Raw genomic sequence first — 13,092 nt, forward strand, 5'->3', positions numbered from 1 at the left:
TAGACCAGGCTGGCCTCGAACTCAGAAATCTGCCTGCCTCTGCCTCCCAAGTACTGGGATTAAAGGTGCGTGCTACCACTGCCCATGACAATCTTAAGCTTTCAATACAAAGTTTTTACCCGGTAACACTAGGACTGTGTCTTCCTCCAGGGAAGCAGCATAGAACCTAATGGTTCCTGTTGACTGTATTCCTCTTGTCAGAACAGGGATTTTCTTTAGTCTTGAGCCTTTGTTCTTTATCAGTGCTGCTTACGAAGCAGTGGCAGATCCTAGTCTGTGCTGCGTACTAAGTGATTGTGATTGTGGCCTAGACCAGCCACTGAATGTTCCACCAGGGTGCCCAGCTGCTTATGAGTTCTCAGTTCTCTTTCTCTGAGTCTTAAAAGATGCTCACTTTGGGGAGGGGGGTGAGGTGTTGGCTAGAGGGATGGCTTAGGGGTTAACAGTGATTCCTCCAGCCTTGATGACTTGGAGCTGGCACAGACACAATGCAAGTTCAGAGAGAAGAAGTACTTGCCATTGGTGATGGCCTTCTGCTGCTGTTCCTCCCTTGTCCCATGGCAGCCTGCCATGTGCACACAGGTCACCTCTTGGCTGTCACTCGCAGGTGTCTGTGAGCACAAACCCTGTGGGATGGAGCTTCCTTTCACTCACTTCCCAAGGGAGCACATAGCAGGTGGCCCACTTAACTCAAAACTCTTCACATATACACATAGCTCTATCCTTGGGAGTATAAATATAAATATTTACATCAGACATGCACATAGAGGGTGTCAGCCATATGCAAGGATTAACCTCTGCCCGTGCTCCCAGTTGTTTACATCCTATTTGCAGAGGCAGGCATGACTACAGACTCCAGAGATCCTCCATTCACAAACAGTAGGTGTGTTTACATGCACATGGCACGTATAAGAGTTGCATATACATCCTACATGAACATAAATATATACATATACACCCCCAGGAAACATACATTTTTAAATACTGAAAACTTGGCCTGCATTGTCATTTCCTATGTTTTTTTTTTTTTCCTTTCCCTTTCTCTCCCATTTGTCTTTTTGTTTTTCCCCATGTTTGCCTTGACCTCTGGCTTCTCACCTCTGCCTTCTGAGTGTTGGGATTACAGATATGCACTAATATTCCCAGCTGCCATTTCTTTTCCTGTTTTTTTTTTTTTTCCCTTTCTTTCCTTTTAAAAATCAGAACCCAAGCATCTTAGATCCTGACCAGCTTCTTGTTCCAATGTCGAGAGAAGTCCCCGGTACACATTGCACTCATTACATTACCCTCTCTGGAGAGCCTTGAAGCCCATGACTTGAGCTGCAGTAGTTGAGACAGCCTCCTAGCAGTACTTGGTCTCCTCCCTGAACAGAGGAGTTGGGGCCGCTGCCCTGATCAGATGTAGCAATACAAGGCATGAAAGCTTCAGTATCTAAGAAGTGGGGAGGTCTGTGAGGTCAGAAAACATCTATGCGCTGCTGAATGTAGATTAAGGAATTTGCATGCATCCCACAGACCTTTCCAGGCTGCCGATGGTTGCAACTGACCCACATTTATATGCATTCTCTGAGCCAGGCTGGGAGACTAGACCCACCAGTCTCGCTGCAGGACCTGCAGGCCCACATGCTGCAAGAGTTAATGAACTCACGGTCCTGGGTGAAAGGAAAGGATGCTATTTTGAGTGCTTGATGACTAAACACCTATGCTTCAGATGTACTTGGTTTGTGTGACAGCAGCATAAGGTGTGACTGAAGGAAAATTAATGATCAAGAGGCCTGGGCACCTCCCCAGCGGAACGTTCGGGAGTGCTTGGAACTAATTAAGCAGCCGGCACAGAACTGGAAAATAGAAGAGGGAACAGCTTTACTTCATGGTGGCCTGGGACCTGCGTGCAGACCTATATATACACTATTTTTGGTTTTCTCCACCGGGTACCCAGAATGATGTAATATTGAAAGCGTATCTCCGCAGCCTTCTAAAAGGAGAACGGCACCAGGGAGATGGGCAACGGGCGGTTGCTTGAGTTCACCGTTGACATTGGCCAGTGCCCTCGGTCAGGCATGCTGGTTACTCCTGTCTGCTCCTCGGTCTTCTCATCTAGAAGGGAACTAGGAATAGTAACTGCTTGGTAGGGAGGCTGTGAAGACGAAGTGAGGAAGCAGGGTGCTCCTGGCACTCGGTCTGGGCACCTGCTTGCATCCCTGACAGCATTTGCTTTAAATTATGCTTCTGTAGAGTCTGAGAATGAAGGGTTTTCCGAGGTCATAGATTTTTAGAAACACTGTAGCTCTTGCATGGTGACTTGTTTTAAAGGAAAAGCTTAGACAGTCAGGAGAAAATATCATTTCTGTTAGTCGAATGTTTCAGGATAAAGAGCATGAAGTGTGAGGACATTTGCTGACCTCCACTGAGAAGGTGAAAGGATCCGCTTGTCTCATTAGCTGGTAGTTTTTGGACCCCAGGGATCATCTGTTTTCTTTGTGTGTGTGTGTGTGTGTGCACGCCCGAGTATGTGCGTTGGTGTTTTTGTTTTTGTATTTTTGAGAATTAGTAATGATTGTATGGATATGTTTTGGGAAGTTGTTGACATGGACCCATTTATCCTTTATTTTTGAAAACATACACTGAATAATCAGTGGCTGGACCTAGAAGCCAGGGCATCGTGTAAGACGCAAGATGCTTTAAAGTGTTTTCCATTGCAGAGAGAGCCTTCTACAAGGTTCCAGAAAGACACTGGGTCTTGCAGAGGAAATCTTTCCCAACGTGCTGGGTTTCTGTAAATATATATGAGTTATGTGGCTATAAAACCTTATGATGGAAAATATGTTTAAAAAGCAGTGCGCTCAGAGGCAGGAACCACATAAGATGCTGTAATACATCTAATGCCCTAGTTAAATGTATTGCCTGAGTCCCGTTTTCTGGAGCTGGATAAACAGACATCTTTCTCTTTCTATTCTAAGCTTCTAGTCCCGCCTTCCCTGGCCACTTTATGGCAGGATAAATGGAAATATTATTTCCTGCCTCTGCAGACCTATTTACCTGAATGTCTGAGCTTACCCCTGCCACTCTCAGGACCACCCTTTCTCAAATAGGCTTTGCTTTCATCCGCCTGCCTTCTCTGCCCTCCTTTGAAAGCCGTCTCTAATCCTGCGGTCCGTCCACTTTAATCTGCAGTGCTGACTTTACCATTTTGCGTGGCCACCTTTAAAAGTTCATCTCCTAGATTCACATTTTTTTTCTTCCATTGTGAATTTAAATTCAAAGTCTTTAAGAGTTGGGGGGGTGTTAAATAGAGAACTATTATCAAAAGCCATTTCTGCTTATTTACACTGCTTTATTGGATGTCTTATTCTCTTTGGTAAGTCTATTATCTTTGTACATATGGCTTTCACTCTTATACTTTATTATGTGTGTATTTTAATTTTGATTTATTATGAACATAGAAGAGCTTATAAACATCCATTTATCCCCCATGTCGTTCCTGATCTTTTATTTTTAGAATTCAGGAAATCAGTGATTTTTAAAATAGGAAAAAGGTGTGTGTTTGTATTGAGACTGTATTGTAACTAACAGAGCCCAAGGTACTATTAGCCCCTTCACAGAAAAAGTATGATTACCCCTTGCATAGTTATCTCATTTAGAAGGTGTTTCTTTCGGGATTCTCCATTTTTCCCAGCATCCTTAAAACACCAGCAGCAGTGTGTTAGAATCTGAGATGGCTGGTTGGGCGAAGGTTCCAGCTGCTCTCTCTGTTCTTCCTAGTTAATGCTGCTCTGCTCTCCTGGCCATGAGAGGTGTGCTTGGATCAGGGGACTCTCTGGGACAGAGTCTCTGAGATGGACTCGTGCTGGATGATGCGGTTCTCTGTGGGGTTTAAATGTTCCATGGGAAGCACCTGCCAGCATTGGAGGGGAGCCTGGCAAATCCTGGTCATTGATAACATGGCTTGCGTACCCTGGAGAGGATGCATTGTCCTGCCCAGCCTGGGCCTTTCCGCTGCAGCAACAGGAAGAAGAGATGACGGTTAAAACAACATCTACTCAAGGCCAAAAGAAACGCCCCAGTCACGCGGTCTGCTGTAGTGAAACAATTTGAATTCTTCTGAAATCCTTTTCAGCACCTGCTGTGGAATGCTGAGTGAACCAGGGATTTCTGATGCCTGGCTGCTTGGAACACCCCATCGTTCACACGCGGCCCCTACCAGAGTTCTACTTTTGCTCTGGGCTGCCTTTGACCTTAACCTGATGCTCTGTGCTGTTAAAGTTAAAGCTCTAGGACTGCAGGATGCTGTCCAGCTTGTCAGCAGCCGGATCTCCCACTTGGTGCTTTGTGCCTCCTGCCTCTCCATAAAGCTGCTTGCTCTCCCTGCTCTGTGCTGTGCCTTCCCTATAAAAGGAAGCTGGGAGTTTAATTGTTTCTGGAAAACCAAACAGAACAGCATGTTTGGGACAGATACTGTCTTGAGATGGCAAAGTCAGGCTGAAATAGACGTTCCCCTCCCCCAAGCCCCAGCTCTAAGTCCCATTTTTATGGCAGCCTACATAAAATCAAAGCACTGGAGCCCAGCTGCTCCCAAGGCGGAGGGTCCTCAAGGCTGCGGCATGCTTTGGAAGCTCTGTCTTACAGACTTACAATTAATGAAAATATTTGCTTTGCTTGATAACAAAGTTTACGGGCAGAATTTGTGATTAGGAAATGCTTTAACTCTGCACTCCAGTCCCTAATTTCTCTTGTTCAGGGTTAGAGAATTCTGTCTCTGAGATAGTAACCCTCTTCTCAGGAACAAGCTTAACTTTTAAAGTTTTCTGGTGATGGGGTATGTATTTCCATTTCTTAGTGTTCCAATCGAAAGTAAGGGACTGGACGTCTGGGTTTTCGTGTGTAGGTCAGAAATCTTCCTGAGGAAGCTAGGGAGACCATTCCTACCTATCGGGCCATCTCGCTGCCATTTACAGCCCAAGTCTGTGATTTAGGTAGTGCATGGGGCCATGTGGTTCTCTTCAAACACATGGAGAATCAGCCTTGCTTGCTGCTCTGGTGTCCTTGGTAACTGGGGAGTATAACTACTTATATGTTCTTGTCTGACTCCTGTTGCCTAAATCTTGAAGGTGCTGTATCTGCTTAAGAACCAAGTGGTTGGGGGCTGGAGAGATGGCTCAGTGGTTAAGAGCACTGACTGCTCTTCCAAAGGTCCTGAGTTCAAATCCCAGCAACCACATGGTGGCTTACAACCATCCATAATGAGATCTGATGCCCTCTTCTGGTGCGTCTGAAGACAGCTACAGTGTACTTATATATAATAAATAAAAATAAAAATAAATTAAAAAAAAAAAAGAACCAAGTGGTAGTGGGATCTGGTCATGGAACTAGTTGTGAGGCCAAGAAAGTAACTGCTCTTTGGCTCTCATGAATCTCTTCTGAGTATAAACTTACAGGCCCATTGGGAGGTGGTGCTGTGGTTGTAGCCTTGGCTCTGCCTTTCATTGGCAACCACAGAAGTGATAGTTGGGGTTCCTCATGCGCTGGCTACAGATCTCAAGAGGTGGTATCTTGAGGAGTCTTGGGGTGTAACGGTCCTCTCCCGTTCATGTGGACAGTATAAGGGACCTCTACTAACTCCTGGTTACCCTCCTCCCTTGGGGTAGAATGTCTTGGTCACCTGCCTTTAGTGTCTTTGTAATTCTAGTGAGGGCTGTCTAGTAATTGTGCCTTTCCTCCTCCTTCAAATTAGTGATTTGGGCAATTAATGGAAAATCATTAGCATCCCAGGTTTATTGAAATTCTTCTGAGTGTAGTTGGCCCAGGTGAGGCTGAAGAGAGACCTTGATGACTCTGCCAGCTTGCCCGTGGTTTTTCAGTTGACAGCTCTGTTGTTTTTGATTTGCTTTCGGAGCCGAGGCTTTAGCATGTCCCCAGTCTGGGGCAGGGTTAACAGTCCTTCCCATGTGAAAAGCCAGCATAGCAGTACAGCATGAATAATGCTGGTTTGGGTCACATCCCTTTCTGGCCTTGTGCACAGAGATCTGGGGTAAAAAAAAAAATGAGTGCCTGCCTGGCTAGACATCTCAGGGGTTTCATCCCCACCCCCAAGGGTGGTCCATGGTTTCTTTTGTGGCCAGGAAGTCTTGGCAAGGACTAGTTGGAGAGCCTTTGTCAGACAGACTGGTTTTGCTTATGGAAAACTTACATGTCTCCTCCGAATTCTACTGTCTATAATTTAGACCTTTGAAGATGGCTTGTAATCTATGGAGTGATGACTCAAGGTTCTTTGCACTCCTTAGTTGGTTCTTGGTGCATTCTGAGGAATGTGACTTGGGGTGGGGCGCAGCGTTGGGGGAGGGGCAGATAGGAGGAAAGTGTATATGCTCTTGAGTGTGTGTAACTGGCTCCGCTTCTTCTCTAAGAGGCTTGTCCCTGCCCCCGAGCGAGGCCTGTATTCCTGTATCCTTTGCACACTATAATTGTGTCCTCTGTTTTTGGAGGATCTGCTTACTCTAGAAAGTTTGATTTTATAATGGTGTGCTGGTTTGTTCCCAGGTTCACTTGGGGGTTAGCTCCTAAGGGAGCCTGCTCAGTATTGAGCACCGTGACGGGCTGGGGTTGGTTGGGGTTCAGGAGAGTAGAGTAGGTGGGATCTGAAAAGAAAAGAGTGAGGCCAGGAAGCCCTGTGGGTGCAGTCCAGGTCTTCCACTAGGATCCTCATATTGGAGGAAGCAGAGTCGGGGCTGGAAGTCCAGAGAGTTCCTGGCTTTGGCCTTTGCGTAGCAGTTGAGTGGGATGGAAGGGCCCTCCTGGCAGAGTTAACTAATGCTTCGAGGGGGTTCAAGAGTGATGAGGAGAAATCATTTAAAGAAATTCGGCCGGGCAGTGGTGGCGCGTGCCTTTAATCCCAGTACTTGGGAGGCAGAGGCAGGTGGATTTCTGAGTTTGAGACTAGCCTGGTCTACAGAGTGAGTTCCAGGACAGCCAGGGCTACAGAGAAACCCTGTCTCAAAAAAAAAAAAAAAAAAAAAAAAAAAAAAAAAAAAAAGAAAAAGAAAAAAAGAAAGAAATTCGGTATGTCTGGTATATGGGAATTATATTCTAAGAATGTAGCTCTCAGGAATTAAAGTCTTATCAACTTGTCATGAGTGGTATAACCTAGATATCATCTCTCTACTCTAGGAGGTGACTTTGGTTCAGAGACGCCTGCCTTATCCTCCAGTGGTGACTCTCCTGTGAACAGTTTGTCCACAACAGAGGACACCTATCGTGTGAGCTTGGCCAAAGGGGTCTCTATGTCTCTTCCTTCGTCACCTTTGCTGCCTCGACAATCTCACCTGACACAGTCAAGATCCAACAAAAAATCTCCAGGTAAAAAACACATCGCAATATCTGCATGAGCTGTATCGGTTGTTTAAATAAATTATATATGATATATATCACACATAATTATATATGATCATACATAAGTATATCAGATATGATCTACATGTCATAGATATTACATAATCATGTGTATGTCATATGTATATATATATCAAGCTGAGTACATGTAAGAAATCTTCTGGGAGAGCCAGGTGTGGTGGTGTATACCTGTGTACCTATAATTCCAGCATCTAAGACGCCGAAGCAGAAGTACGTGAACTTGGGAGATCCAGGCTAGCTCGGGCAACATAGTGAGAGCTCATCTCCAAAAACCAAATCTTTTAGGAGAATATATTTTTTTAAAGATTTATTTATTTTATGTATATGAGTACATACTGTAGCTGTACAGATAGTTGTGAGCCTTCATCTGGATGTTGGGAAATGACTTTTTAGGACCTCTGCTCGCTCTGGTTGACCCCATTTGCTCCAGTAGACCCCTCTTGCTCAGTCCCTGCTAGCTCTGGCCCAATGATTTATTTATTATTATACATAAGTACGCTGTAGCTGTCTTCAGATGCACCAGAAGAGGATGTCAGATCTCATTACGGGTGGTTGCTAGGATTTGAACTCAGGACCTTCGCAAGAGCAGTCGGTGCTCTTACCTGCTGATCCATCTCTCCAACCCAATTTTTTGTTTTGTTTTGTTTTGTTTTCAAGACAGGGTTTCTCTGTGTAGCCCTGACTGTCCTGGAACTTATTCTGTAGACCAGGCTGGCTTTGTACTCAGAAATCTGCCTGCCTCTGCCTCCCAAGTACTGGGATGAAAGGCATGCACCACCACTGCCCGACTATCAGAATATTTTCCAATATTAAAATAACTTTTAGAAGGGGATTCAAAAATTATTTCTAGCTACATATATGTTTGTGCCTCTGTGTGTATGTACACGTGTGAATTCAGGTGTCCTCAGAAGTTGTTGGAGCCCTCGGAGCTGGAGTTATAGGTGGTTACGAGCCACCTGACATGGGTGCTGGGAATTGCACTCAGGTTCTCTGCGAGAACAGTAGGTACTCTGAACTGCTGCTGCCCCCAGGGAAAACAACTCAAGTATTTCAACCCGCCTGTCTATGTAGTTCTACTCCCATGTATAGTGATGAACTGCCCAGGACAGACTTTCATAGAGATTCAAGGAGCCCCTAAAGTTATGGGTACAGGCAAGTGCCATTGACAACAGGCTGCCTGTTCATCACTACCAAGCCTTATATATCAAATGTGTTTGCTTGCTGACATCATCCAACATTGGAACAGCTATAAAGTTTAGTTTCTGCTGAAGACTCAGGCTTGTGACAGGCAGGACAGGAGCCACGGGTCATTTGTATAGGGGATCTTGACCCCTTTCGTCATTACCAGCTTCATGCGTTTGCCCATACTGAGAAAGAAAACAAACAGCAGTTAACCCTAAGAGCTGGGATTCAGATGTGGGGAAAGCCCTTCCTGTCCTTCTCCCTGCAGTCCTAGCAGTCCTTTGATATTCTTTTAAATTGGCCGAATATTTGCTTATAAACGGCAGGATAATTTGGGTTCCCACTGATCATGTGCCAATGAAAATTCTTCTCAATTACATGGGAACATATTCAGAGTTCATCTAAATTGTGCCCTGAGGCTATGAAATTAATTAGTTTCTGCTTTCCTAAATATTTGCGTTAACTTGGAATGACATATGCATTATTTTTGAGTTCTGTAGTTGGTGTTTGAGATTTATGTGGGGTAAAATGAAGAAGGGAAACCCTGAGGCGTTGCATGTGAGAAATGTTGATGTGAATTTGGTTGCATCTCCAGAATCTCTCGTTGTTCCAGAACTTTCTTATTTTGGACAGCATTGTTTACAGTTCAGTCATTAGCTGGAAATTGGGAACATTTTTGGTATGAGGTGATTTCCTGTGCCAAGGAATTTGACCTGTTTATCAGTATTAAGGGGAATTCCTGGAATGGCCTTTGCTGGCCTCACTGCTGTATCTCTGTGTCTTTTCTTCCTGCAAATCGTGGTTCCCACAGGGCCCTTCTTGCTAGGTTACCCTGATTGGAATGACTGTCCTTAGGACCTGCACACATCTTTTAACTCAGCTTTGCTACTTGTCTGTTCACCCCAGGTTAGTGAGTTTATCAACAGAAATTCTGCTTTGCCAAATTCAAGTTAGATGCATGAACCCTCTCAGAGACCTATCTGGGCCTTCTTATAAAGTCCAGATTTAGCCAAGAAACCTGTTATGTCAGTTTAACAAGGAAGTCTGATCCCCACCCCCAAGCTCTGCCACAATCTCTGCCACAATGCCCCTTCCCCCATCACATGACCTAACTGCAGCAATAAATTCTGTTAGCTCAGTGACGTCAGAATTCCCCTCCCGATTTCTGATCTGTGATTTTTCCTTTACTGACCATCACCCTGTACCTTTGCTATACATCCCTACTTGGCTGTGCAGCTTTCAGAGTTGAGCTCTGGTCTTTCCTTGATTGAATAATCCTACTGCAGTGGTCCAACATCTCTTCCTGATTTAAGATACTCTTACTGTGCTTTTATGAGTATCACTGAATAATGTTTTGTTTTTTTGGGTTTTTGTTGTTGTTGTTGTTGTTTTCTTCTTTAACATTGTGTACTTTACAGAAGTGCTGCTTTAGGGCAAGCAAAATGTCTAAGCCAAGCAGTCATGCCTATGAAAAACAGATTTTGAGCCTGTGTCTTACTAAGGAGTCTCAGTTGAAGGGAATGCCAAGCACAGAGGTTTGACATCCTGACCCGAGTTCAGTTGCTCAGACTTAAAATGCTATTGCTTTTGCCTCAGGGCTAGGGATCACCTGAGACTCTAGGGAATGCTATACTTTAGACATACCTTTATTACTGATAGCAGAGTCAATGTCTGTTTGGTGAGGCTTTCTCTAGCCTTGGCAGGTGAACCTGGGCTATGGGACTGACCTGAGCAGATTCCAGATAAACCCTGACCGACTTGTCCCATATTCCTGGACCAATATGAGATTTGGCTTTGAGAAATAACTCTCATAAAGATGAAATTTACTTCTGAGTTCTTGTGGTTGGTCTTACAGACGGGAAGATGTATCAGTCTTCCCGAGTATTCAATCTTTTAATGGGTTCGAGAGGATGCCTTCCAGCTGAGATACTTTTATTCAGCTGAGCCTATCCATGCTAGCAGAACAGGTTTTGTACACTGGCCAATTCCATGCAGCAAATTAGTGTCTCACAGTGGTGATCTGGCATTATTATCTTAGTAATTTTAAGTTAAAAAGCTGAAGGCAGAGAGGGCTGCTTAGAAATGACAGTGACTCAGAAGACCTAAAATATTTTCATAGCTGGTAACATACATTTCTCTTTAAACCATATCATTAGGAAAGCATTCAGAATGCTAATGTCTTACCTGCTCCCCCCCCTTCTTTTTCATTTTTAAGAAAGGTTGACATATGGCAGTGAACATGCAGTGGCTTTAAAAATACCTGTCTATTTTAAAACTAGCACTGCTACTAATGATACAGTAAATACAGTGTATCTGCAGTTCCCACTGACAAGCCAGTCCACCCTCAGGTACCCATTCTTTCTCCCTGTGGCCTGTGCTCCCTCGCTGTTGTTCAGATCCAGCTTTCCAATTACCTTGCTGACTTTTGTTATGAGTTGTGATGTTTATAAAATGCTTTTTATATTTAACAAAATTTTTTTATTGATTCCATGTGAATTTCACACTAAACACACTAATCTCACTAATTTCCCAATCCTCATTTCTGCCCTCCATCCCTATAACATCACCCCCAAAAGAAATTAAGAAAACAACAAACAAACAAACAAACAAAACAAGCCATCCCTCTGTGGAAGCTGCAGTGCATCAGTGTGTCACAAGCCCTTTTGGCCAAACACCTCTACTTGCAAATGTACATTCAAGGAGTCATTAGCCTGCTTTGAGACCCCCTGGCTTCTGCTATACTGGCAACACTGGATCCTTACTAGGACCCCTCTTGGGTATCCTGTTGTTACATTGTGTCATGGTGATCCTGTAGCTTTGGATCTGTAGGACCAGCTTCTTCATGTGCGCCAACAGCTCATAGGTGGGGTAGATGTCCATGTGGGCCAACTCAAAGCCCTGGATCTGAGCCTGGGTGGTAGCTGAGCTGTTCAAGCCTTATAGCTTTTCCATACACACTACACCAGGGCCAGGTCTCCCACACCCATGGCACCAGAGCCAGTTCTCCCACACACATGGCACCAGAGTCAGTTCTCCCAGTGCCCACATAACTGCTGGTGCCAGTGGCTGGTGAGAGGCAGGGACAGCTTAGCAAGGCCCTTGGACAACAATATCCCTTCAGGTGGCAGTCCAGACTATAGAGGTCTTCATAACCTTTGGTGATAATATGGGTACAGGCATTGTCACAGACGCTTGCTGCATTAGAGCCACGGAACCAGACATGGCCCTTGGAGGCAGCACATGACTAGACATCACATGACCTCAGGTGGTTCCTCACCCCCATTGCATCCCCAGTCCCTCCTCTCTTCATAGCACATAAACTGTTCTACTTCTCTCTCTCACATCTCTCCAGCACATACTTGCTCATTGTAGTACAGCCTGATGGCCCACACAGCAAGACCGTTCCATGTCTTCTGCATGCCCAGGTGTGGGCCTCTAATGAAATTACTTTTAAAAGACACCAATGGTGCAAACTCCACAGCCAGTCCCCACAACACCCAAAGGAAGTTCCACACCCAGGCGCTCTAACAAGCCCAGGATCAGAAGTGAGGAGGACACTACACCTGTCCCAACACCAGGAGTAACCGGGACCAGCAGGATCCAGGCACGCAGGAACTCCGTCAGCCCAGTGGCACTGGTTCCTTCCGGTCTGTCTGGGCCGGTGCCCTGAGCAGACCTTGGGCACAAACTCCAAAGCCAGTTCCATAACGCCCAGAGGAAGCTCCACTCCCAGGCGCTCTAACAAGCCCAGGATCACAGTACCCCAGAATCACAGGATCACAGAGACAGCTTGACTCTGAGGAGTTCTGACACAACCAGGATCACAGGAAGGATAGGCTCCAGTCAGATTTAGCAAGGGCAGGTCGCACTAGAGATAACCAGATGGTGGGTGGCAAGTGTAAGAAAATAAACAACACAAACCAAGATTACTTGGCATCATCAGAACCCAATTCTCTCACCATAGCAAGTCCTGGACACACCATCACACCTGACAAGCAAGATTCATATCTAAAATCATTTCTCATGAGGATGATACAGGAAAGACATAAATAACTCCCGCAAAGAAATAAAGGAGGACACAGGTAAACAGCTAGAAGCCCTTCAAGAGGAAACACAAAAATCCCTTAAAGAACTACAGGAAAACACAATCAAACAGGTAAAGGAAATGAACAAAACCATCCAGAATCTAAAAACGGAAATAGAAACAATAAAGAAATCAGAAAGAGAGACAAACCTGGAGATAGAAAACCTAGGAAAGAAACCAGGAGTCATAGATGCAAACAAGTATCACCAACAGAATACAAGAGATAGAAGAGAGAATCTCAGGGGCAGAAGACACCTTAGAAAACATTGACACAACAGTCAAAGAAAATGCAAAAAGCAAAAAGTTCCTAACCCAAAACATCCAGGAAACCTAAGACACCTTGAGAAGACGAAACCTAAGGATAATAGGTATAGAAAAGAATGAAGACTCCCAATGTAATGGGCCAGTAAATATCTTCA

General features: G+C 44.8%; 1 protein-coding gene across 6 annotated transcripts in view; it reads left to right on the forward strand.

Annotated features, from left to right (window-relative positions):
- Tanc1 (tetratricopeptide repeat, ankyrin repeat and coiled-coil containing 1) overlaps nt 1–13,092 on the forward strand; it is a 236,999-nt gene that overhangs the window by 107,111 nt on the left and 116,796 nt on the right. For all 6 annotated transcript variants that reach the window (XM_031370329.1, XM_031370332.1, XM_031370331.1 and 3 more), the window contains one exon: nt 7,165–7,353. In XM_031370329.1, coding sequence (XP_031226189.1) covers nt 7,165–7,353 — 189 coding nt within the window. The remainder of the gene's footprint in view (nt 1–7,164; nt 7,354–13,092) is intronic.

The sequence above is a fragment of the Mastomys coucha genome, unplaced genomic scaffold (genome assembly GCF_008632895.1).
Source record: "Mastomys coucha isolate ucsf_1 unplaced genomic scaffold, UCSF_Mcou_1 pScaffold15, whole genome shotgun sequence".
NCBI classification, from domain to species: Eukaryota; Metazoa; Chordata; class Mammalia; order Rodentia; family Muridae; genus Mastomys; species Mastomys coucha.